The sequence below is a fragment of the Uranotaenia lowii genome, chromosome 2 (genome assembly GCF_029784155.1).
Source record: "Uranotaenia lowii strain MFRU-FL chromosome 2, ASM2978415v1, whole genome shotgun sequence".
Classification (NCBI taxonomy): Eukaryota; Metazoa; Arthropoda; class Insecta; order Diptera; family Culicidae; genus Uranotaenia; species Uranotaenia lowii.
Window position 1 is genome coordinate 48,288,637 of NC_073692.1, and position 27,942 is coordinate 48,316,578.

The window sequence follows — 27,942 nt, forward strand, 5'->3', positions numbered from 1 at the left end:
TATTTAAAATCTCATTTTTGAATATTAAAGGTGAATAAATTTTCTATCGATCATTCGAATACCATTTTGGCATATGATCAACAGTATTGTTGATAGTAGTGACTTTATGATATAAATGATTATAAAAAACGATTTTTTTTAGAGCAAAATTTATTTTAGCGAAAGTTTTAGACTCAATGGTAACTTTTAAAAAATCTGATTTTCTATTGCCCTTAAATGTTCAATGAAAACGAAGATTTTAATTGGTTATTTATCACAATCGGTTGAAAAAATGAAAATATTACTGTTATGGTGAACTAACCATAACTTCTTCAATTTTCAACCGATTTTGATAAATAACCACTTGAAATCTCCTTTTTGAATTGAAATTTAAGGCCAATAGAAAATCGTATTTTTAAAATTTAACATCGAGTCTAAAACTTTCGCTGAAAAAAAATTTTCTCTAAAAAATACGATACGATTTTTATATTTTTTTCTATCATAATGTCTCTAATATCAACAATACTGTTGATCATATGCAAAAATGATGTTGGAATGATCGATAGAAAATTTATTCACCTTTATTGTTCAAAAAAGATAATTCTAACTATACGCAGTCCGAGATATTTTAATCTAAGTACAAGTACTTTTTTTTTATTTATCCTCAATTTCATATTTGGAGCATAACTCAAAAACTGTTCTGTTGAGATTTTTTTTTAATTTCATTTCCGGATTCAGCGCCTAATTTCACATTAAAAATGACCTTCAGTTTACTAAGTTCAAAAATGCTGCAAACTAGTGTAATCAGTTAGAAAATGGTTTAAGAAGTCATGTTTCTTATTTATTGTGTTTTTTTGGTGTTGTAATTTTTTTTAGCAAATTTTTCATTTGAAATACTTTGAAGCATCATAAATCTGTCCCCGTTTTAAAGTAAAATCAAAACCATAACTCACTGTCTCATTAAATTAACTGAAAAAGTAGAACTGTTGTTAGTTGTTAAGCTCCGTTTTGGCTTTTGGAATCAAAATTTGCACCGCGCGAACTCATTCTTCCAATTTTCCGCTGGCAATGTTCCACATGGCTGCACCCAAATTTCGAACTGTTTCTGAGCCGTCAGCCCATATAAATCATCTGTCTCCAGTTGCCAGCCACGAGGCCTATGGTTACGACTTTTCCCTAAAATTTATTAATCGTGCCTTTTTACGATGATAATGCTGTTTGATGATGTTGATGTTGATTATGGCTCTAAGTTAGGAGTTGAAATTAGCCGCCGCGTCTCTGCAAATAAAACCGCAAATTAAATCTACCAGGGGGCGCTGCTTGTTTAGAAGAAGTCGCTAGATGATGATGGTGATGATGACGACTCTAGAGAGGATGTCGCTAGACGCAGTCAGTGGCACTCTGTAATTTATAGCGTCTGTAAAACTAGAGTAACTCTTCTATTAGTTAGCAGACGGCGGCATCGACCGAACCGCAGAATGGCAACTAATAAGTATCGGTTTTTGCGGGTTTCGTGGAGCCATGCTTCTTGTTGGGTGGCTCGAATACCTCCAAAAGAAAGACATGACGGAAGTATCGCGTGTGTGTTCCAAATTAACCCCATCGTGGATCTTTGATGATGTGAGGCTTATTCCTAACCACCTATTCTACCGAAGAAATAAATCACATAATAGGGTATTTCTCTTCAATTCCCTCGCGTCTAAGGAAAAGATTAGCTGTAATCAGCAGATAAATTTTGTGAAATAAACTCCGGCACAAATCCCATCAACTAGCTTCGGATTTTGGAAGACGTTGAACCGGAAATTCCATCAACCGAAAATCACACACAAGCTCCAGCATCATCAGAGTCCCAGTCACGAACCGGTGAGAATATTTTCAACTCTTTGATTCGATAGATCCCTGTCATAGCTTGAAGTAACTAGAAGACAGAATAGAAGAAACACCTTTAACGTTGCGTTTCGGGAGTCAAATTTGTATCCCAAAAAGTCACAGCCTCTGGAGGTTTCCTGTCAGCAAGAAGAGTTTGTTTCTTTTTCTCGGCTTGAGACCCCTTTCATCATCAACCAGTACGTGCCAGTTATGCTGTTTCGGTTATGTTTTTCTTCAATAGAATCTCGCCCAAAAAGGCGAAAAAAAAACATCAGAACAACAGCAAAAAAAAATGAACGCAAGAATATCATTCACTCTGCCTTTTTCGCCTCCGGCTCAAGCACAAATTAGTTTCTCAAATCACATCCACGAACGGGGACAAATGAGGTCCCCTATTACCTGGTGCCATCCCATTCTTTTTCCTCCCCGACATCCCGGGAGATCTCTCGAGAAGAGAATCATAATCAGAAAATGTGTTCGTGTGGCGCCCACAATGGGAAAACATAATTATCATAATTGGTCTCATCTTGTCGGCTGAGTTCTTTTTAAGTGATTTTTTTTCCAAAAAAAAACCAAAATTTATGATGTGTGGTTTGGAGCTTAAATAACTAGTATCAAAACAGATTTTTTTCAGCTTTTTTTGCAGGCGCACAAATTTAATAAGCTTTATTTCGCTCTGTTGTAGCCTTCTTTTCTTTGATGATAGGTTTTACGATGCAAACACTAATTCACTAATTCACATAAATTTTAGACAAATTTTGGAAATTGAAAAACGTTGCATGCAATCAGATAATTGGAAATAAGAAACACGATAGTGGATTTCAGTTATCAGGAAATTCAAGAGAACTTATTAAAAAAAATGCAAAACACCTTCTCAATGAAATTTTTAAAATTAAAGATAAACGGTTATTGATTGATTTGCTCACATAAAAATTTCAATGTTTATACTATCTTTTAATATCGCGATTTCTGTTCGTCAAAATAAAAACAGGGCCTTCGTGATTTTAAAATGGTTGTTGTTGTTGTTGTATGTTTATTTTTAGAGGGTTTTTAGCCTTCAACTTTTTTTTTTATTCGGGAACCCTCAATAAATTCTAGAAATCTTCATCATCTTGCATCATTAATTTTTTCATGGACACACCATGAAAATCCAATCAGACCTAGAGTGTGAAATCGGTATATTTCTATTTTTCTCAACCGATTTTTACAAAACAAATTGTTTTGTAAACCTCGTGAAGGAACTCAAATATGTTTCTTAGGCAAAATTCAGCTACACAACTTCAGTTTTCCGTTATCCAAAATCTTAGAAAAAAATCCGAAAAATATGCTTCGCAAAAAGGAACAATATACGGGGGTGGAAACAGTGAAATCATGTTTTTTTTTTCTTTTAAGCCAAGGCCACCCCGTGTACACCAATTTAAAAAAATGCTCCTGACATTTTGACATAAGACTGAGTTGCATTTTTTAATATCTCAAACCATTAGTTCTAAAAAGCTTCATTTTGCTTTAAATCTCACCCATGATTTGTTGCAGAATATTTAAGTAAAATTTACATGAGAACATTTTGACTTTCAAGTTTGTATAAGAAAAATTTATGTCAATTTATGAATTCTTTAAAGGAAAAACTTCACTCAACAGCTAGATCGAAGACCATTTTTTTTCCTTCAGCTATGTTTTGCAGTTGAAAAACATTAATTAAGATTTATATAAAACTAGCTGACCCGGTGTGCTTTGCTACACCTTCCAAAAATAAATGTAATTTGTAAAAATTCATTCAAATTTAGATTTTTGTAAGCATTTTTTTTAATTAAACCTAGTTCAGGACCAACAACTTCGAAATGAGAGCGGCAGCTGGAGTTCCGAATTGCAATTCAAAGATGGTATACATTATATACTGAAACTTGATCTCTAATTTGTTTTTCATGATCTGAAATTTGTACTCTGTTTTTAAAGCTTCATAATGACTTACATAATGTCAAAATTTATGGATTCTCAACATGGTTTTTTCCAAAGTGGGAAGTTAGGAACTTCGATAAAAAAATTTGTCACATCTTTTTTTGAGTTTTGTCAAATATCCGTACGCAAAAAAATCCTTTTATAAAATATGGCTCCTTCTTTGAAAAGCTCTTTATCTTAAACTTACATGGGAGCTCCCCCATCTTTTCCAATTTTGTCCCACACTGCTTGAAGAAGGTAGGCTGATTTACCCGGCTCAAGTTTACATAAATTTCAAATTGAAAGAAAAAGATTCGCATGTTGGAATTTATTGCATATTGTACTTTATAGAAATAGAATTTCGAAAATCGATCAATAGCGTGAGTCGGAACAGTTTTTTGAGTATATTCCTTATATCCTTTGTTATGATCACTTACAGCTCCTGATTTGCTTTAGATGGTGTATTTTTTGATGTTGAAAAAATAGGCTATAGAAATTCGAAATAAAACGATGAAAAGTATTTTAAATAAACACTTTCAAACAGCGTTTTTCACCATCCTCGCCCAGCAGTTTGAATATCTATCCTTTTTGCGCCAAAATTATGTTAAAAAAATGTTTCGCCATATGCCAAACTCATGGACATGAGACATTACAGCTTGAAATTTTCCCAAACAGCTCTTGTCATGGTATGAAAATTATCGATTTTATACAATGCAAATTTCTTTTTTTTAATAAACTTGTTTAAGTAAAAAATTTAAATATTTAAAAAAAACATCAGTTGCAACACGAAATAAATTTTCAACGTTTTTTATTTTCTCTTTGAAAGTCAAATATTCAAAAATGTTGGCAAAAAAAAAATTCTAAGTTAACATTTTCCCCGTTTATTGGGGCAAGTATAAATGCAAAACTTATTTTCAGATGCGTCAGAGTAATGGCTTTAAAACGGATTTGATTGGTATTTCTGTTTGTTTGTTTTGTCAAATTTCATTGATATTTATATCTGCATTATTGCTGCAGTATAAATTTATGTTTGTTACTCCACTTTTAACGAATGCTGTTCAAAGCAAATGACCTTCATTACTAAAGACATTTAAGAATTTTGAATATCCGCTTCAGTTTTCGGAATCAACGCTTCAACATTCGGAATACCCCTTCTGGTCTTTCCAACATATTGAATCATAGGATGAATTTCTTAAAAGTTCGACGTTGGCCCTTGCCCCACCGTGTAAGTTGTCAGGACGGAATTTTTTTTTTTAACTGTAGGGGTTTACTAAAAATTTCTCATAAAATTTTTGTTTCCAGTTGAATATCAGATCTAATGTCTCACTTTTCAAAAAAGAAGTGGATAAAAAAAGTCTCTTTTACGCAGCCATGTAACACAAAAACACTTTTCATGTAAAGTACGTACTGGAATTGGTATGTTAACAAAAAGTACGATATATTTTTTTTAAGAATTATTTAAAATAAAAAGCTCCCATTTTCATTTCTAAATTCGTTTCAGTTGTGTATTTAGACCGAAGTAACCATTTCTAGAAGAAAAAAAATTTTTTTGTAACAGAGAAAAGTTGGACGTTTATTGCTCTAGTGTTCCTTGAATGAAAATTCTTTCGGAAAATGAATTCCCTCACTTTTGTTCAATAAAAATTAGTTTATTTCATTGATACCTTTCTCTTATGCACACGTCAGTTCTATCTTATCTAATTTAAAGAAGAGGCTCTTGATCAGTTCATGTGTCGGATCGGATTTTTTTTTCTCTTCTTTAAATTTGAATGGCGCTTGATAAAACTTCAGTTAAGAACTTTTTTTCATGTTCAACAAAATGTTTGCGATCTACCTCTGTAGAAAACATCTTATTCATATTTCTGTTATCAATTTGACTGAAAAATAACTTTGTAGGCGAAATGGGTTAAAAGATTGTATCTATGTAAACTCTTTACTTTCTGTATTTTTATTTTCAGTTGTCCCCAAAGTTTCCTACCATTATTTCATTAGAATCAGAACTAAATTTATATTTTTAGACAACAAATGCTACCTACATTAACACGATCTAAATTGGCAAAAAAATTTATATGTTTTATTCGATCTTCAAAATGACAATCTGGGTCACATCTAGGCGTCATTCATAACCATGTGCTATACAAATGAGTTAGGAATAAGTAGAAAAAAAAATCACATCAAGGCTTCATATCGCCACCCCTTGCATTGAGAAAATACTTGGTTGAGAAATACGCGCCAAAATATTCCCACTGATCAGTATGCTCTGCCATGGATAGCTTTTGCGACGTTGGCTTACGACGCCTCGACCATGGAGACGAAAAACAAACCACCCAAAGGAAAAAAAATCTCGAGAAAATGGATGTCATGACTTTAATTTGGTTCGAAAAACTACAAACTTTGTATGGAAGCCACCCCTCCCTTAAGTCGGATGGGGTTTTGAATATTACAGAAACCATCTCCGGCCTCAAAAACCCTTAGATGCCAATTTTAACGATGATCGGTTCAGTAGTTTCCGAGTCTATAGGGAACAGACAGACAGACAAACATTCATTTTTATATATATAGATGAAACACATGCATTTCAATGAGTTCATTTTTAATTACAAAATAATAATTTAAAAAAGACTTTTTTTACGTTCTTTACCCAAAGGTATGTCACATTAGACTCAGTCGATTTTCGGATTCGTTTTGAGTTTTTCGAACCCTGTGGTCATGAATGAATTTTTGCAGAATTTTTAAGGAACGATTACATGAATTAATTTTTAATTTTGGGTTTGTATGGTAAAATTGATTTGTTGTTCTAAAAAATTCGCATAATTTTGGTGTCTCCAGTGAAACCGAGCCAGCTAAAGGATTTTTTTTACAAATAATAAATTTATTGAAGGAAATTTTCTCCTGTGGTCTTCGATAAAGCTGTTTAGCGGAAAATTTCCTTTAAAGAATCCATAAATTGACATAAAAGCCAAGCATAGGCTTGGTTCCAAAAGAGAAGTAAAAAAATGTTGTTTTTTTCAGAACTTAAATTCAGAACTAATAAACTAGATATTAATTTTTCTCATACAATCTTAAGAGTCAAAATTAACTCATGTGAGGGTTTCTTAAAATTCTGCTACAAATCATTAGTGAGATTTAAACCAAAATGAAGCTTTTTAAAACCAACGGTTTGTGATATTTAAAAATGACCCCAAATCTATTCAGTTTAATGTCGCGTGTCTACTGCATTTAGAATGCTTAAATGATTAAAGCTTTTTCTAAAAATATTTTTGGATTTATAGATGGTAGAAAATGTGATATTTTTTAAGAAGGGACGTTAACATCGCACTCTGGCAATATTTTTTTTTAATTGAAATAAAAATAACGTGAAGAATTTGAAAAACGCTAAAGGTTGCTGGATTTGAGGCAACAGTGAAAAATGGTTATTTTTTTAAAATACTGCAAATAAACGGTTAATTTGTTTAACCAGGCAATATAAGTTTGGCGTTATATAGTGAGCTGATAAAATAATCGAAGTTTTAACCTAGTCCATCCCAGATTTTTTAACCCGTTGGAGTTCTTGGAGTGTCAATATGATACTCCTAACTGAAACCGCATTATTTCTCTTGTTTTTTAATCGATTTGTAGAATACTAATAGTTTTGAAAACCTCGGAATTTAAATCCAATATTTTGCTGCATCAAATTATTTTTAAGTTATTCAAAGTCTAAGAAAAAAATCAAAAAGACAACAGGGTGTTTGAATCGAAAAGCTACAAAACTCTGAGAAAACAATTTTATTTAGTGCATGAGAAAGCTGAAGTTGGATGGTATATGATACGCAAAAGGATTTTTTGATAAAAATTTAAGATCATGACCATAAAAATGTAAAAAAGTGGTTTGAAAACTAATCCATGAACTGTCATAATAGTTACAACCACAGAAGAAAAATGTTGAAAAGCGAATTAAAAAATTGTCATATAATTTTCGCATCTTTCAATACTCAAAATACAAAGCACAGATTTTTTTTAATAAATTTTCAAAAGAAACTGTTTTTTGTACATTTTTATTTTGCAATTTCTCCGATTTTCATACCTAGTTGTTCTAGTAATGAAATTACATTAGCTCGCCGATACTTTACAAAAATATGAAAAACATTTTCTTGAAGTTTTGGCTTCTCGCTAGTTAGTCGAACGCTATTGAATCGGACAAGCTCGGTAATCGAACGTTTTTGGGGGCTAAGAGAAGCCTAATTGTTTACTCCATAAATGAAACGTTTTTTTTAATGTTCCACCGATCAAATGTTTTCTTCATAAATATTTCACTGGTGGACGATTCGTTCCCATGATCAGATAATTTTGTATTATTTGAACTTGAAATTTGCTGCTTAGCAATTAGGTCGAATAGTAATGTTTTTCCAACATTTTTAGCATTATTTATTCTAATATTTATGTACTTTTCTTATATTTTGACTAAATTTTATTGATATCCACTTGGAAATTAAATACGAGATATTCGAACAGAGTATGGATGATTTTTCGGTTGTCATACGCACTGTGGTTCAATATCAAAAAAGGTTAGCAAACATTATAAAAAAGGTTCTTAATTGAAGATTGTATACGGAAAGATGGAACGAATATGAAATCGATTTTTTTTTTATGTTTGTTATTTTTTTCTTAAATTTCCATAACAGGTTTTGAGTCCCATACTGACAAATTGAATATTTTTCAATTTTATATTAAAAATTTTGTTAAAATTAAGCATGGACTCCAAAGTTCCACTTGGTAAGTTGTATGAATATTAAAATTTATGTTTTATGATGAATTTACCTATATATCGAAGCAATCAATGCTTGATTTACTCTGTATGAATACATGAAAATTTTCATTTTTGAACCAAACAACATTCCACTCAAAGCAAACTATAACATAAACTAGAAGCTAATTTCAAGATATAATTTTGTTGAAACTTTCACCTTTGCAATGGTTTATAATTCAATACGGTGATTGGCAGTGCTTTTTTTTTGCTTCCGAAAAATAAACAGAGAAAATTGAAATTTTCTTATCTTCGAATATTGGGTTCCTAACTAAGTGAAACTTTATAAGCTAAAGACATTGAGAATGTTTTTTATCTCCAAACTGTAAAATAGTAAATACATAATATATTATATTGGTTTAGAAATTAATGAATTTTTAGGGATAAAGATGACTTTTTTTAATTGTTCGGAGTCAAGAATGAAAAATCCTTTTTATTATTTTAGTGTTTAAGTTGTCGTTCTTGTTCGTTTCATGAAAGGTTTAAAAAAAAAAGTCGTAGAAAATATCTAATTACATCAAAAGGTTCCTTGAAAGTTGAAGATTCGAATCTTAAATTATTAAGTTTATTGACACTGACTTTAAAGTTGGACTTTTTTTTCAGCTTTTTGAAGATTTGAATCACTGTGCGCACTCTTTGGTCCTTTGGTCCAACACAATAGTTTAAAAAAATGTCGTCGAAAGAGCAGAAAGGCGAGAAATTTTTTTTCGCGCCGCGATTTTGGGAAAAAGGAGATATTTGGAAAAAACTAGGATCGGTAAATTCTACGGTTTCATTTCAAATTTCATTAGTTATATAGTTTTTTTTTATTATTTTGAATTTTCAGAGCTCGATTGGTAGCCTTTTGAAATGAGTTTTTCATCTTGTTTTTAATTTATATTTGAATAATGAATTCGATTTAGGATTGCAAATTCAAAATTTGAATTCCGAGTTCAAATTCTGCATTATAAATTTTTAATCTTATTTAAGAATTTTATTTTTGAAGCAAATAGCAAAATTTGAGTTCAAAGTTGTTTCATTATCATTCTGATCTAATTTTGATGAAACAAATAGAAAAAATCAATCTCATTTTCTTATTTAAGTTTTCTCATCAATTTGAAACTATGTCCTTATTCTTACGTTAAATTTCCACAGAACATTAAGTACAGAATATGATTTAAGAACCACTTTCTAAGTTCATTTGGTTGTTTTGAAGCTAATTGTGGCTAAATGTTGCATCTGGATCAAGACAAATAACTTTGGAACTCAAGAAATCGTTATAGATAACTAATTTTCTCACATTTTCTGTATCTACATTTTTTGCTATCACGTCCAGCATAAGCTGTAGCATACTAAAATAAGGTCACCAGAATTTATCTCGCAAGTATCTGAGCCGAGTGAATCCGAGCAGTTTTATATATCTTTTTGTATATTTTTTTATATATCTGGGTAATTATTATCAAAATTTTTCGGGCAATATCCGGGCAAATTTGGGAAAATAATGAAATTTTACTTTTCCCCAACAAAAATCAAGAGAAAAAATTCCTAGACTAATATTTTTTTTCATCGAAATACATCAGCAGACTAAATCGTATGTTAGGCTTCCGAATAACAGTTAACAGTTAGGCCGGAACAAATTTCAAATCCTTCTTTTGTCTTTCGGAGTTAGAACATCGCAAGGGGGAGGGGGGTTACAATAAAAAATAATGCGAAAAACAAATAGACTGGAATTAATTGCACGAAATCTTGTATGCAACAATATTGCATACTATATCATTGCACAAAACCTACAAATCAAGTATTTTTTATCGGAAAATTCAATAAAATCAAGAATACAAAAGGTGATATAAATCTAATCTTCCAAAAATTTGTTTTTTGGTCTTGTAATCTTTCGGATATCTGATTTTTTGTTCGAAATTTACATAAAATACTTCAAACTTCATTTATTTCCCCCTTCGGGTTTTTTGAAAATTTCGGGGGTGACAAAAGAAGAAATTGATATTTGTTCCAGCCTTATTTTATTAAAATTTTCTCAGTAATATTCGGTTTTGGATGCTTTAATCATAAATTGTAATGGTTGGTTTGAGTTTTATGTTAGATTCTGTAAATAAAGTGAATAAATCCAGGCAAAAACCGTGTATTTTCAATGAAGACTTCAATCTAGGCCAGGCCGAACCTTTCCCAAATTATTTATCATATATCCGGGCAAGTCCGGGTAAACCGAGCAAACTGACAAGCTTATGTTAAAAGCAACACAATACACGTTTTATAAAACGCTATACCTAGTCATCTGTTTTTTTTTTTCAATACTTTAAAGAGAAAAACAATCAGTTTAAAAAATACAGAAAATTGCGTCTTTTACAAGCCTATTAAGCTGAACAAATTTTAACAATACCTGGCAATATCTGAGCATTTGATCTCGAATTTTTCAACAAAAAATTCGGACAAATGTTTGCAGAATTCGATTATAATTCGAAAAAAAAAATCTATATGAAAGTGATTTCGAATTTTTCAACATGAAATCAGCACAAATTATAGCAGAATTCGATGATAATTCGAAAAAAAATCTATTAGAAAATTACTCAACCTATAAAAATTTTCATATTTTTTTATCGAAACACGTCAGCAGCGTTCAATTCTCTTCTCAAACTCCAAAAACACAATTTGGATAAAACAAACAAAGAAAATTAAGCCTAATTTAGGAAATAATTTGTCTTCTTAATTTTGAAACCCCAGGATGAAAATATTTCAAAAATTATTTTAAGATATGGAGGTATATTTTCCTCATTTAAAAGAAAACATAACAACTGTTACGATTGATTAACTTTTTTTAGATTGGTCAAAATTTAAAAAAAAAATACAGAAATTGTCAGTTATTGAAAGAAAATTTGCAGAATTTTGAAACAAGTAAAGAAATTGAAGAAATTCATTTGAAATCCGTATTTTTTCGGACTATGTTGTGAATAAAATTGCTAAAACCAGGATATTTGGAATGATTGCTTTGTTCCATGGAATTTGAATTTTATTCGGTTTTTTTTTTTGTTTATTTTAGATTTTTTTTGTCACTTAGTCATGAGGGATTTTTTTTATCTATCCTGGACCTAAATGATCAAAAAGGTCCTTAATAAATACAAAAAAAAATCTATCCGTAATTTTTTTATTATTAGATTTTTGGATGATGATAGAGTTATTAAATAAATTTTGAAATGAATTTTTCATTTAACACCTCTAATCAGCATTTTAACTTTCGATTAGTTGATTAATTTTTTCGCAATGTTTGCGCGTGATGGATAAACAATTATTGTTTGAAGATATCAGTCAATATGGTTTTTTGATGGCAATATATCGAACTTTTTACAGTTTCTTTGTATGTTTTAAATATTGTGATCTCTGGGACAGCATATTAAAAAAATTATTTCATAGGCCCTCCGTGGAAATTGCCGAGAACCCCCCCCCCCCTTATGGCTTAATCCAGCCCTGATTTTTAGTGTTTGAATCTAGAAGGACATAAAAACTCGAAGCAATCGAAAAGGTACTAAAATATAACTTTCCGCGAATTCGATATAGTCCAAAGTCCCAAGTCCCAAGTCTCAAACCCAAGTCCCAAGTGCTAAGTTACAAGTCATAAGTCCCAAGTCTCAAGTCCCAAGTCCCAAGTCCCAAGCTCAAGTCCCAAGCTCAAGTCCCAAGTGCTAAGTTACTAGTCATAAGTCCCGCCCAAGTCATAAATCCCAAGTCCCAAGTCCCAAGCCCAAGTCCCAAGTCCAAAGTTCCAAGTCCCCAAGACAAGTAAAGAAATCTTTACCTAAATCAATTTAAAAAAAAATGGTAGCTGATTAAGGTGATTTTTTGGGATTTCATGGCGACCGTCAAAAAAAGTTTATCATTTTTTTTAAAGATTTTGTTCCAATTACAGTTAACGTTTCTTGTGCAAGTAGATAATATTTTTTAAGGATTCGGAAGAAAAACAAAATTAAACGAAAAAATCTCGATTCTCAACAACCCATATTAAAGCATCATCGCGCCCAAATTAAAGCCCAAACAAGGCGCAATAAATTTAATTCCCAACCGGTAGGCACCGGTACCTGCTTCGTCGAAGCTGCCAGTTTTCGGTGATCAAAACGGAGAGTAAAGCGGGAATTACTTTGTAAAATACTACCTTCCGCAAAAGCTTTCGGGGGCTTCTTCTGGTTGGTTTTGTGTTGCGAGTTTGTTGCTTGAGCTGAAGTCTGTAGTTTGTTGGTCCATTCACAAAATTTCCCAGCGGCTGATCCCCCTTAACTCAACGCGAAACGAAACAAAATGATCACAACCAAAAACCGGAGAACGAAAAAAAAAACAACACAAAATTACCTTCTTTGCGAAATCCACCATCAACGGGAGCATCAGCAGCATCATCATAAGCATCGACAACTCAAGCCCATCTGAAGCCGATGTTTTATTATTATAATGATTATTTTTTGCCAAACTTTTCTGGCAGCCACGCTCGGTTTTCTGTTCGTAATGTTTGCCCATAAACCAGAAGGGAGCAAAATATGAAACTCGGAGATAAACAGCTAAGAACGACGACGACGACGGCGACCAGGCTCAGGATCTTGGTAATGAAATCTTCTGTTTTCCAGTCTCACAGTCTCTCGGGATGAAAAAGAAACGAAAAGCTACTGACTTCAACCTCATCTGCTTATTTTCGGTTTTTTCTTCTTTATATTCCAGCATCCAGGTGGAAGGAAATTTACATTTTCTTATACTTATATCTCGTGCAGCACCTTAAACGACACGTCTTGAAGTGCATTGCCGTTGAGAGCCCACAAGCCAAGTCAACATCGTCTAGGGAGAACGACGAACGGGGCGAAATCTTGCGTGTGCCCTGGCATAAATTTGGCGAATAACAACTTAGCTTTACGGTTTTGTCAAGAAATGTCAGAAGCAAGAAAAAGAAAAAAACAATCCTGTGAGAGCCGCACTGAATCTTAATTATGTTTGGTCATTAATAATGTCGTGCGTCGCGATTTTGTCGTCATCCGGAGGGAGCTTCCAGTCAAGATAAGTAGCTTCATAGCTCTTTTAAACTTTCCAGAAACTCGACGATGGAAGCGTACCGGTTTGAGCGAAAATTTTAACGCAACTCTCTACCTCCAAGTTGCGAAATTGACGCGACAGCTCAAGGCTCGCGAATAAAGGAAGAAACCCGTAAAAAAGAAATATGCATCCGATTCAGTTGCTGTTGTTAACCTTCACTTTAAGACTAATTAGGCGGACTAGCACTTAATTAAACTTTCCGCTTAAAGGAAACATAAATTCTCTAACCGAGTTTTTAATTTTTTTTTCCCTCTCTCAGATTTCAGGGGACCAATGAAGAGGTGTAATAACATGACTTAATAAATTCAATTTGGACTTGTATTAGCGAATTGCCTCCTGTCATATTATTCTAGCTAATAAATTGATCCAACAACTTAAGTCACAATTAGACGAAGGTTCGCCGAAATAAGCAGTAGCACATGAATTAATCGAAAAATTCCTCACTATAATTGGACGTCTTTTCGAATATTTCGTCCAAAGACCATAGCTGCAAGTATTCCTTCGAAAAAATCCTAAGCCAAAGAATCCCATACTCATTTGTCACAATTTGTCTTCAAGTTCCAAGCTCGGGAATGTGCACTCCGGGCTCGGATAAATCCTTTCCGGGCGAAGCTTGTGGCTCAAACGATCCGTAAAACTGGATGAAGACGAAGCTTGGGCAAGCTGATATTTTAAGCAATGACTTTTATTGGGGTTTGCTTGTATCACTTTATTGAGCTGGACCAGGTGAGCTGGAATATCTCCGGAGAAAGACAACATTGCTTCGGGCAGTTTTAGCATTTCTCTTTAACCATGGTTGCTTATGATATTTTTTGACTTTTTGTTCTTGAGTTTGGCATTGACAAGTCACAGTTGACCAAATAATTAGTCTTTAAAATTATTTGTTGGTAATTTAATTTTATTTTTGACTTTTAATTTCAATCCAAATTGTTTTGAAGGTTTTATTCATGAAACTTGTCGTGATTTTACGATTTTTACGAGTCTCAATTCAGAGATTCACTCAGACACGTCTGTCTCTCTCAAGAATAGATCAATGATTGACTTTGTTTTGTTTGTTTTGCCAGTGTTGCCAAAATTACAAACTTTGCCATAGCAATTTATTTGAATTTGTTTATCGTCAGTATTGCACATTCATAATAAATCCATCTTTTACAGTGGAAGGCTAAATCCAAACAAACAATCAGCGGCAGCTGTCTGAAAAATCCGCGCTTTCTAAGCTAAATCTGTGTTTATTTGCCGGGGAACCAAATCAAAACAAACAATGAGAAGCGACAGTTTTAAAAATTTGCGCTTCCTAAGCCAATTTGTCTTTTTCCACCGGAAGCCCAAAATTAAAACAAACAATCAGCTGCAGCAGTAAGACTGTGCTTCACAGGATCATTTCTGTAGGCAAGTTTTCATCAAACAGCAGCTAAAGTCTAAAAAATCTACGCTTTTTAAGCCAACTCCGGCTTTTTCCAACGGAAGACCAAATTAAAACAAAAATCAGCAGAATAAGCCTTAAAAAAATCTGCACTTACTAAGCTAATTCCGTCTTTATTCACAGGAAGGCCAAATTTTGATTTGGCCAACAGCCAAATTTTGATTTAACCAACAGCAGCAGCTTTAAAAATCTGCGCTTTCAGAGCCAATCTGTCTTTTCCCACCGGAAGGCCTAATCAAAACAAGCAACCAACAGCAGCAGCCTCAAATCTGCGCTTCCTAAGCCAATCCGTCTTTTTCAGGAGGCCGAATAAGAAACTATTTTTTTTTTCGTAGTAGCAGCCTTTAAAAATCGACGCTCCTTGTGCCATTCCGTCTTTCTACCGGAGGAGTAGTAAGAAACCTTTTTTTCGTAGCAGAAGCCTTTTAAAATCTGCGCTTCATTTGTCAATTCGGTTTTGCGCAGTGCTTGTTCTACTTACCAACTATACCATGGGAGATAATAACCAAGCAGAAGCGCCACAAAATGTCCCATAGTAGAGTTTAGAGCATTTGGGAAGTTTTTGGGAACACGCATCTAATTAAAAGGAATGCTTGCGAGACACGTCGACGGAAAAACATTCAATATTTTAAAAAATACGAAAACATGTAAACAGATCACATTTAAGAGCAGAGATTCCATAAGTGTATTTTTCATAAATGGAATACGACACACGAATAAATTTATAAAAAAATCTAAATAACTTGAAAATTTTCTTTCAGTACAATAAAAAAACTCAAAAATTCCGTTGATTCCAGAAAAAAAAACCTACAAATTTGTTACTTTGGTTAACAGAAACAGGATGAAAATCCAATGTTTCCAACCAGTTTTTTGCCTAGTTAGAATGCATTCCAAAACAGAACTGTAATAAAATTCGCCTTCGAATATCTCCAACATTAATTTTGAATATGACTAATAATCAAAGGTTTGAAGAACCTCTTAGCTGAATGAAACTATGATTTCAAAGTAGTCGAAGATTCCTTTGAATTCAGCTACAGTATTTGAAAGACCCAAATACTAGTATTTCACTAGCTACTTGCTAGCATCCTCAGTGGGTTATCGACTGAAGAAAGTGTATCATTTCCCTCCCTTAAATTGTCCAAGCTAGGTAGCTCTGAATTATTTGTAGGTAAAAAGAACCTTCGAATGCTCGGCAAATGTGCCGTTGTCAGTTTCTTGGGCCTACCTACCCTTTTCTGGGTGTTGTCAGGTAGATTATTATTGTTACCCGCCCTATTTTGGGCGTTGTCAGGTAAATTATATTTCTTCTTACCTAAGAACTTGAACAGCCAACTATGACCTGGTCCGTTGTCTCCGTTCAACAGATTAGCTGAATTTTGATTGAAAATTTCAATACTTTCCGCTACATCTAACTTCAGCGAATTACTGTTCAACGACCGAAGTAAAGAAATATTTTCTTGATCGATCAAATGGCCTGTTTCACAGATGTGTAATGCTACTGAAGATCTAGGATTCTGTGAAGGGAGAACTTTTTTCTTCGAATCTGATTTGGCAATTGCCAAATGTTCTTCGAATCTCTCTATTAACTTCCTTTTTGTTTGTCCAATGTATACCTTATCACAGTCAGAACAACTGATCTTGTACACACCGGATCTATGCAAAAGTTCCACCGGATCTTTTGTTGATCCTAAAATGGATTTCAATTGATTATTGGAACTACTAAAAACCAATTCAATATCAAATTTTGTTAACTTGGATCGTAATTCAAGAGCATTGAAGCTATTAAATTCCATCGATCTCCGTTGAAACTCGTTTTGAATTGGAGTTAAAGTAGTGAAGGATTTTCTCTGAAGAATTTTTTGTTTTTTGTTGATGATGGCTTGAATAGAACTGGATTGGTATCCATTCTTATTAGCCGTTTGGAAGATATATTGAAGTTCCTTTTCTTCCCCTTCTTTTGAGAGAGGAATCGAATTCATTCGGTGGATCATATGATGGAAAGCGGCCATCTTATGTCCGAATGAATGATTAGAGGTGCTCGGGATAACCCTCATAGTATTGGTTGGTTTCCTGTAAATCTCAAAATTGAAAAGAGAACAAAATCAATTGGCAAAGAAAAAAGGGGGGAAATATGGGGAAATAAAAATGCAGTTCACTAATTGATGTGCATGGCTTAAGAAGTAGGGACGTTGACGGTTACTCAAAGTGCGCGAAACAATAAAGTAGTAGCGTCGCCGTGCAAACAACGAACACCCGAAAACAGCTTACACATCGATCGAACCAGCTCTCGCAATAGAAAACTTCATCTGAGCCGGCCGTACATTTCCTTTTGTCCGATCGGGGTACGAAAAACACGTGCTTCGATCCATCCATGTATCATTGTATAGATCAATGCAAAGTCAGCCTATCGACTTTGCTTCTTCTAGACAATAATACGATGTGGGACAAATGGTCTTGTGCGGCAAGAAGTTTTCTCAAATCACGCTCTTGGCTCATTTTCAACACCTTTCATGCTTCCTAATCTAATCTATCCGTCTATAATTTTCATTACTTTCATTTGAAATTCTTCCTATTAGAATGTATAATTCACCGAAATGCCATTAATCATTAAATTAAAAAATTGAAAAGATTATCTTCTCTCTTTATGAGAACGTCCAGGAAAGGGATTTTCTTATCCTCTTCCACTTCACAAGTGAACTTGATATTCTTATGTAAACCATTTATGGCTGTCAGGAGTTCCTCAAGAAAATCTTTGTTTACTACACAGAAAATATCGTCGACGTATCTCCACCATTTTTCGGGTAGTAAATCCTGTTTTTCAAGAGTTTCCTCCAAGTGAGCCATAAACAGTTCACAAAGAAACGGAGACAACGGGTTTCCCATTGGAGCCCCTTTTGTCTGTCTATAGAACAGATCCCTAAACTTGAAATATGTCTGTCCCATACACAAGTCAACAAGTTTCTTGTAGTTTCGCACTTTGAGTCTCCAAGCGCTGCCACTATGTTGTTGAAGCAACCAATCCTCTAACAGATTAGAAGCTTCTTTAACTGGGACGCTTGGAAATAGTGCTGAAACATCAAAAGAAACCATGATATCATCCTCCTCTATGTTGCCTGAAGCTTGAAGTCTCTTGACAAATTCCAGAGTGTTGGTTACCGATCTAGTTCTAAAAGGTTTTGGCATCCTTTTGAACTCTTCTAGTAACCATTTTGCCACTTTTTCTGTGGGTGCGTTTACACCTGAAATTATCTCCCTCATTTCATTCCCCGGTTTGTGAATCTTAGGTAAACCTTTGATTCTGGGGACGATAGGGGCTGATACTTTCAATGCGATCGGCGCAAACCCCAGAATGGGCCCACACTCTTTTAGTGTTTTTTCTACTTCCTTCACCATTTCTGGCAAAGGATCCTCTCTGCGAATTCGATAGGGGCCCTCATCGATCTTACTTTGAATTAACTGATTGTAATTAGTTTTATTCAAAATAACTACTGAGTTACCCTTATCCGCTTTCACAAAAAACACCGGTTTCTTTTTGAGCTCTTTAACCACATCAAGCTCATCCTTATTCGAGTGTCCTTTGATACCTTTCCTCAGGACTTCTGCTACTTCAGCCCTCGCACAGTCCTTTTGGGTTAAGGGTTTGGGTTTCAATCAAAATTCAGCTAATCTGTTGAACGGAGACAACGGACCAGGTCATAGTTGGCTGTTCAAGTTCTTAGGTAAGAAGAAATATAATTTACCTGACAACGCCCAAAATAGGGCGGGTAACAATAATAATCTACCTGACAACACCCAGAAAAGGGTAGGTAGGCCCAAGAAACTGACAACGGCACATTTGCCGAGCATTCGAAGGTTCTTTTTACCTACAAATAATTCAGAGCTACCTAGCTTGGACAATTTAAGGGAGGGAAATGATACACTTTCTTCAGTCGATAACCCACTGAGGATGCTAGCAAGTAGCTAGTGAAATACTAGTATTTGGGTCTTTCAAATACTGTAGCTGAATTCAAAGGAATCTTCGACTACTTTGAAATAATTTGAATATGAGTTTTTGTGAAAACATCACATTTTCATTCAAAAACTACTAAAATACTTTGGTGTGTTTTCAGTGGCAAGAAAAACACCAATTTTTGAGAACTCAATTTACAGCCTTATAGCTAACTATATTTTTTTCAAAAAATGTTTGAAAAGCTAGAAGAAGACCTAAAAATTGATTCTGTTTACTTTTTCAGAGATCTCTGAAAAATAAATCCATAGTGAAGCCTCGCGTGAGCTTTCATTACGTCGTATGAAACAAAATATAAACGACGATGTAAGATTTCATTTCAATTTAGAAAACAACCCGCCAATCGGCAACACTTACTTTGTTTGGTTCCGAAAATTGGAAGATGTTTGATAAATGTCTGGTCAACATTAACTGTCTTCAGTGATGTCGCCGTCGCTGATGTTGACGAAACCTCCGGTTTCGGAATTCAGCGACAATACTTCCATCAATCTAGTGGTGTCCTAAAAAACCTAAATTTTTTCTATGCCCTGATTTTTGACAAAACCACCAAAAATCTCTTTACACAACGAAAAAAAAAAATTTCATCCCCACACTGGCCTCTTTGCCTTGAACGTGGCCACGTGAATATCTGCACTTTCACTTAAAAAAAAATCCTTTTAGTCAAAAATCAGCACCGAAACCTGTTTCAACAACGAAAATATTTCGAAATAGAAATGACATCAAAATAACATAAAGAGACATGAAAATCTATTTATTTAAAAATGGATTTCTGTCTGTTCTCTATACACTCGGAAACTACAGATCCGATTTGTGTGAAACTTGGCAGATGAGCGGTTTCTTTTATGGTTTTAGACTCCCCCCCCTTTTACAAGAAGGAGGAAGGGGGCTTCCTTAAAAGAAGACAAATTTTTGCATAATTCGAGAACCGATCAAGTAAATGGTACCAAATTTGGCGTGGGAGTGTATTTGAGTACGAGGAATGTTCTATTAAGGTTTGGTTTCCCTTATTTCTACCAGAGGAGAGATAGGAGGGGACGAGAGGGCTTCCATATAATTTTCTTCCAAAACTCGAACACTAATTTAGCAAATGGAACCAAATTTGGCATGGAAGGATATTTTGATATGGTAATGTTTATATGATGGTTTGGTACCCTTTTCTTATTTCAGTAGACAAATGGGAGGGGTCTCCTATATTTATTTTTTTTTGTGTAACTCGAACACTTATCGATAAAATGGATCCAAATTTGGCATGGCGGGATATTTGGGTACGTAAAATATTTTTATAATAATTTGGTACGCTCCTCCCCTTCATTTCACTGGGGAGATAGGAAAGGCGAAGAGGGTCTTCATTGAAAATTTTGATGCAACTCTAGAACCAATCTAGCAAATGGAATCAACTTTGATATGGAAGAGTTTTTGAATACGAGAAATGTTTCTTTGATTGTTTGGGACCCCTCCTTTCTTACATCGAACAGTAAACAGAGAGGGATGCTGCAATACTGTTTGCGTTACTCGATCACTTTTCAAGTAAATGGAACCCAAATTGGACATGGAAAGATATTTGGGTACGTAAAATATTTCCAAGGCGATTAAGCACCCCCTTCTCTTTCAAAAGGGTGCTCTTCTTTCACCCCTTCTCAATTACAAAGGGCCAAGGAGGGCTCTATACATTTTTTTTGCAAAACTCTAATGCTAATCAAGAAAACGGAATCGAATTTAGCAGGCAAAGATATTTGGGTTCCAGAAATGTTTCTATGAATATGTGGTACCCTCCTTTAATTTAAATGAGGAAATAAAAAGAGAAAAGGAGGTCTCTCGTACATTTTTTTTAATTACTCTAGAGCTTATCTAGCAAACTGAACAACGATTTTAGACCCCTCTCGTTTTTTCAGTGGGAAGATAAGAAGCGGGGACATGCTTCCATATATTTCGATTTGCGTGACTTGAACACTAATCAAATTAGTAAAAGAAGGGATACAAAAAGCACTAAAAGATTTTTTATTACTATTTGGCACCCCCTCCCTGTTCTCTTTTTAATCGGAACATTCAAAGAGAAGAGAGCGACTCCTATACAATTTTTACATAACTCGAGAACTAATGAAGCAAACTAATTTGATTATTCAAGATCATTCTTGTCTTTTCCAGTGGGAAGAGGAAACATACATTTTTCGTCTTATCTGGAAAACTCATAAGGAAAATGAAATCAAATTTGGTATTACTTGAGGCCGACCAGCCTTACAGGGGGAAGATTCCCTAAAAATATTCGTTGTGTAGCTCAAAAACTAATCATAAAAATCTTGTTGTAAATCTCAAAAACTAATCAAGAAAGTGAAAGAATTTGCCAAGGAGACACCTCTCGTCTTCCACGAGATGGACAACAAAGGGGCACCCATACGAGTTTTGTGTACTAACACGAGAATTTATCAAACAAAATTAACCATATTTAACGTGAGAGCATGAATGCATACGAAAAATATTACTTCAAAGATTCAGTATCTTTCTTGCAAGTGGTGAACGTGAGGGAGTTTTATAGCATAGGCCGAAAAATTTACAACAACTATAGATGAATGAGTTTAAGATCAGGTTTTAAAAATGTAAATAAAAAAAAAAAGTTTAAGAAAAACAGGAAAAAATCATTTTTGTATAAAATTTCAAACTCAAGTAAACGCAGGCATTTCAAAATGGTTGAATCTAAATGATGTTAAAAACATATTTTTAAATAATGAAAACTTAATCAAAATATGAAAAAAATCTTCAAAATCAAAAAACATTTGAAAGGTGTAGCAAAGGAAACAGAATCAGCTAATGACATATGAATAAAGCAAAAAAGAAAAACAAATGACTCGAAAACGTCAAAAAAAATCAAAACGACAAAAAAGGTGAAAAAAGTGTAAAAAAAATTAAACAGTTCAAACTGTCCAAATCGCTAAATTGTCAGAACTGTCAAAACTATTAAAATTATCATAATGTTAAAAATTTCAAAAATTTCAAAAATTTCAAAAATTTCAAAAATGTCAAAAATGTCAAAAATGTCAAAAATGTCAAAAATGTCAAAAATGTCAAAAATGTCAAAAATGTCAAAAATGTCAAAAATGTCAAAAATGTCAAAAATAACAAAAATGTCAGAATGTCAAAAATGTCAAAAATGTCAAAAATGTCAAAAATGTCAAAAATGTCAAAAATGTCAAAAATGTCAAAAATGTCAAAAATGTCAAAAATGTCAAAAATGTCAAAAATGTCAAAAATGTCAAAAATGTCAAAAATGTCAAAAATGTCAAAAATGTCAAAAATGTCAAAAATGTCAAAAATGTCAAAAATGTCAAAAATGTCAAAAATGTCAAAAATGTCAAAAATGTCAAAAATGTCAAAAATGTCAAAAGTGTCAAAAATGTCAAAAATGTCAAAAATGTCAAAAATGTCAAAAATGTCAAAAATGTCAAAAATGTCAAAAATGTCAAAAATGTCAAAAATGTCAAAAATGTCAAAAATGTCAAAAATGTAAAACATGTCAAAAATGTCAAAAATGTAAAAAATGTCAAAAATGTCAAAAATGTCAAAAATGTCAAAAATGTCAAAAATGTCAAAAATGTCAAAAATGTCAAAAATGTCAAAAATGTCAAAAATGTCAAAAATGTCAAAAATGTCAAAAATGTCAAAAATGTCAAAAATGTCAAAAATGTCAAAAATGTCAAAAATGTCAAAAATGTCAAAAATGTCAAAAATGTCAAAAATGTCAAAAATGTCAAAAATGTCAAAAATGTCAAAAATGTCAAAAATGTCAAAAATGTCAAAAATGTCAAAAATGTCAAAAATGTCAAAAATGTCAAAAATGTCAAAAATGTCAAAAGTGTCAAAAATGTCAAAAATGTCAAAAATGTCAAAAGTGTCAAAAATGTCAAAAATGTCAAAAATGTCAAAAATGTCAAAAATGTCAAAAATGTCAAAAATGTCAAAAATGTCAAAAATGTCAAAAATGTCAAAAATGTCAAAAATGTCAAAAATGTCAAAAATGTCAAAAATGTCAAAAATGTCAAAAATGTCAAAAATGTAAAACATGTCAAAAATGTCAAAAATGTAAAAAATGTCAAAAATGTCAAAAATGTCAAAAATGTCAAAAATGTCAAAAATGTCAAAAATGTCAAAAATGTCAAAAATGTCAAAAATGTCAAAAATGTCAAAAATGTCAAAAATGTCAAAAATGTCAAAAATGTCAAAAATGTAAAACATGTCAAAAATGTCAAAAATGTAAAAAATGTCAAAAATGTCAAAAATGTCAAAAATGTCAAAAATGTCAAAAATGTCAAAAATGTCAAAAATAACAAAAATAACAAAAATAACAAAAATATCAAACATGTCAAAAATGTCAAAAATGTCAAAAATGTCAAAAATGTCAAAAATGTCAAAAACATCAAAAATGTCAAAAATGTCAAAAATGTCAAAAATGTCAAAAATGTCAAAAATGTCAGAAATGTCAAAAATGTCAAAAATGTCAAAAATAACAAAAATGTCAGAATGTCAAAAATGTCAAAAATGTCAAAAATGTCAAACATGTCGAAAATGTCAAAAATGTCAAAAATGTCAAAAATGTCAAAAATGTCAAAAATGTCAAAAATGTCAAAAATGTCAAAAATGTCAAAAATGTCAAAAATGTCAAAAATGTCAAAAATGTCAAAAATGTCAAAAATGTCAAAAATGTCAAAAATGTCAAAAATGTCAAAAATGTCAAAAATGTCAAAAATGTCAAAAATGTCAAAAATGTCAAAAATGTCAAAAATGTCAAAAATGTCAAAAATGTAAAAAATGTCAAAAATGTCAAAAATGTCAAAAATGTTAAAAATGTCAAAAATGTCAAAAATGTCAAAAATGTCAAAAATGTCAAAAATGACAAAAATGTCAAGAATGTCAAAAATGTCAAAAATGTCAAAAATGTCAAAAATGTCAAAAATGTCAAAAATGTCAAAAATGTCAAAAATGTCAAAAATGTCAAAAATGTCAAAAATGTCAAAAATGTCAAAAATGTCAAAAATGTCAAAAATGTCAAAAATGTCAAAAATGTCAAAAATGTCAAAAATGTCAAAAATGTCAAAAATGTCAAAAATGTCAAAAATGTCAAAAATGTCAAAAATGTCAAAAATGTCAAAAATGTCAAAAATGTCAAAAATGTCAAAAATGTCAAAAATGTCAAAAATGTCAAAAATGTCAAAAATGTCAAAAAGACAAAAAGACAAAAATGACAAAAATGTCAAAAATGTCAAAAATGTCAAAAATGTCAAAAATGTCATAAATGTCAAAAATGTCAAAAATGTCAAAAATGTCAAAAATGTCAAAAATGTCAAAAATGTCAAAAACGTCAAATATGTCAAAAATGTCAAAAATGTCAAAAATGTCAAAAATGTCAAAAATGTCAAAAATGTCAAAAATGTCAAAAATGTCAAAAATGTCAAAAATGTCAAAAATGACAAAAATGACAAAAATGACAAAAATGACAAAAAAGACAAAAATGACAAAAATGACAAAAATGACAAAAATGACATAAATGTCAAAAATGTCAAAAATGACAAAAATGACAAAAATGACAAAAATGACAAAAATGACAAAAATGACGATAATGACAAAAAATGCCAAAAATGTCAAAAATATCAAAAATATCAAAAGATTCAAGAGCTTTTTCATTACTGCAAGGCCCAAGTATTTTTGAAGACTATACAACACTGTGATCAGAATTTGTAAGACATATTCTATGTTCAACTTTTGCTTTATTTTCTAATGTTATTTATTCTTGAAGGATCTGAAAATCCTTTTGCTAACCTTTTTTGCATGTTTTTTTTCACTGCAGAAATAACAAAGAAAGTCATTTGAAAATTAATTGACTGAAATTTTTTCAACGTCGCAGATCTCCGTTGAAGCTTGGCGACTGATATTCATCCGAAACTTTGGCCACAAGTCTTGTTTTTTGGCAGTCCCCAAGATTCCTCTCAACAGATACCTCACCGATGCTCATCACAGCAGGGAGTAGTTAGTTGCCATCCGTTTCAGAACACCAAAAATAAAATGAAAAAAAACACCGACTTCCCTCCGTGTCGGAAGTTAAGTGGCAATTTATCACACAATGCACGTCCGAGTTAAAAGTTGAGGAAAGCATTATTTCTCCGAGTTACAGCTGAAAAGCGTCCCGAAAAAAAAACACCGAGAACACCCCTCGGAAAGTCCTATAAATTGTACCGAACTTTGGCAAACCGGACACGGCCATAAGTCTTGGAGTGGTCTCGAGGAGGCGATGGTTTCTGGTCCATGGTCCGGTGTGGGAGTTGATCTCTCAACATTTCGTCGCCTTCTGGCTAATCGGATAATCAGATGGAGAGAAACAGCTCCACAGCCATTAGTCGACGAGCTTTTAGCTCTGGACGGGAATTAAATTTGTGAGCTGGAGGTGTAATTTACAAACAACCAACTGGGTGAAATTAGTTCAAACGTGCCGTTTTTCCCGGGGTAAAATTTCAATTTTCGGGTGGAAAGTTTCGTTTCGGCTGTGCTAGTGTAGTTAATGTGGTTTTGGAAAAGTTTCCATTTTCGGGCTAATTGTGGTTCCATCAACGCGAAACGACGAAGAAGACAGACGTACCGCGAGGGGGTTTGCGGATGAAACGTGACGCCCCAAGAATCTGGAGTTTTTTACTATACTCAACGCTTTAACTTTATAATATTTTCAAACTTTATTCTTCATCAGAAGAAACTAAGAACAGAAGAATTTTAATCAAATTTGCTGATTGTCTTTTTCATTGCATATTTAAGACAATATTTAGGTATCTATATTTGTGTAAATTTTTGGCTCGATCTAAGCCATTTTTGACATTTTTTACATTTCTTACAGTATTGACATTTTTTGACATTTTTTGACATTTTTGACATTTTTGACATTTTTGACATTTTTGACATTTTTGACATTTTTGACATTTTTGACATTTTTGACAATTTTGACATTTTTGACATTTTCGACATTTTTGACATTTTTGACATTTTTGACATTTTTGACATTTTTGACATTTTTGACATTTTTGACATTTTTGACATTTTTGACATTTTTGACATTTTTGACATTTTTGACATTTTTGACATTTTTGACATTTTTGACATTTTTGACATTTTTGACATTTTTGACATTTTTGACATTTTTGACGTTTTTGACATTTTTGACATTTTTGACATTTTTGACATTTTTGACATTTTTGACATTTTTGACATTTTTGACATTTTTGAGATTTTTGACATTTTTGACATTTTTGACATTTTTGACATTTTTGACATTTTTGACATTTTTGACATTTTTGACATTTTTGACATTTTTGACATTTTTGACATTTTTGACATTTTTGACATTTTTGACATTTTTGACATTTTTGACATTTTTGACATTTTTGACATTTTTGACATTTTTGACATTTTTGACATTTTTGACATTTTTGACATTTTTGACATTTTTGACATTTTTGACATTTTTGACATTTTTGACATTTTTGACATTTTTGACATTTTTGACATTTTTGACATTTTTGACATTTTTGACATTTTTGACATTTTTGACATTTTTGACATTTTTGACTTTTTTGACATTTTTGACATTTTTGACATTTTTGACATTTTTGACATTTTTGACATTTTTGTCATTTTTGTCATTTTTGACATTTTTGACATTTTTGACATTTTTGACATTTTTGACATTTTTGACATTTTTGACATTTTTGACATTTTTGACATTTTTGACATTTTTGACATTTTTGACATTTTTGACATTTTTGACATTTTTGACATTTTTGACATTTTTGACATTTTTGACATTTTTGACATTTTTGACATTTTTGACATTTTTGACATTTTTGACATTTTTGACATTTTTGACATTTTTGACATTTTTGACATTTTTGACATTTTTGACATTTTTGACATTTTTGACATTTTTGACATTTTTGACATTTTTGACATTTTTGACATTTTTGACATTTTTGACATTTTTGACATTTTTGACATTTTTGACATTTTTGACATTTTTGACATTTTTGACATTTTTGACATTTTTGACATTTTTGACATTTTTGACATTTTTGACATTTTTGACATTTTTGACATTTTTGACATTTTTGACATTTTTGACATTTTTGACATTTTTGACATTTTTGACATTTTTGACATTTTTGACATTTTTGACATTTTTGACATTTTCGACATTTTTGACATTTTTGACATTTTTGACATTTTTGACATTTTTGACATTTTTGACATTTTTGACATTTTTGACATTTTTGACATTTTTGACATTTTTGACATTTTTGACATTTTTGACATTTTTGACATTTTTGACATTTTTGACATTTTTGACATTTTTGACATTTTTGACATTTTTGACATTTTTGACATTTTTGACATTTTTGACATTTTTGACATTTTTGACATTTTTGACATTTTTGACATTTTTGACATTTTTGACATTTTTGACATTTTTGACATTTTTGACATTTTTGACATTTTTGACATTTTTGACATTTTTGACATTTTTGACATTTTTGACATTTTTGACATTTTTGACATTTTTGACATTTTTGACATTTTTGACATTTTTGACATTTTTGACATTTTTGACATTTTTGACATTTTTGACATTTTTGACATTTTTGACATTTTTGACATTTTTGACATTTTTGACATTTTTGACATTTTTGACATTTTTGACATTTCTTACATTTTCTACATTTTTGTGTTTTTGTATTTTTGTTGATTTTTGTTTCAGTTTTTTTTTATTTCTGTGGTGCGTGAGAGCATGTTTTCCGTTTAGGGGAAAGGTTTCCTAAATGGGCCTATCGGGTTAAATGACCCTACGGCCGTTTGACGAAATGG

At 32.2% G+C, this 27,942-nt stretch overlaps 1 protein-coding gene across 1 annotated transcript in view; it reads right to left on the reverse strand.

The window, feature by feature from the left end:
• Positions 1 to 25,346, reverse strand: part of LOC129741367 (uncharacterized) — a 30,080-nt gene extending 4,734 nt beyond the window's left edge. The window contains exon 1 of the mRNA XM_055733090.1: positions 25,276 to 25,346. Coding sequence (XP_055589065.1) covers positions 25,276 to 25,346 — 71 coding nt within the window. The remainder of the gene's footprint in view (positions 1 to 25,275) is intronic.
• Positions 25,347 to 27,942: the final 2,596 nt, after the last annotated feature.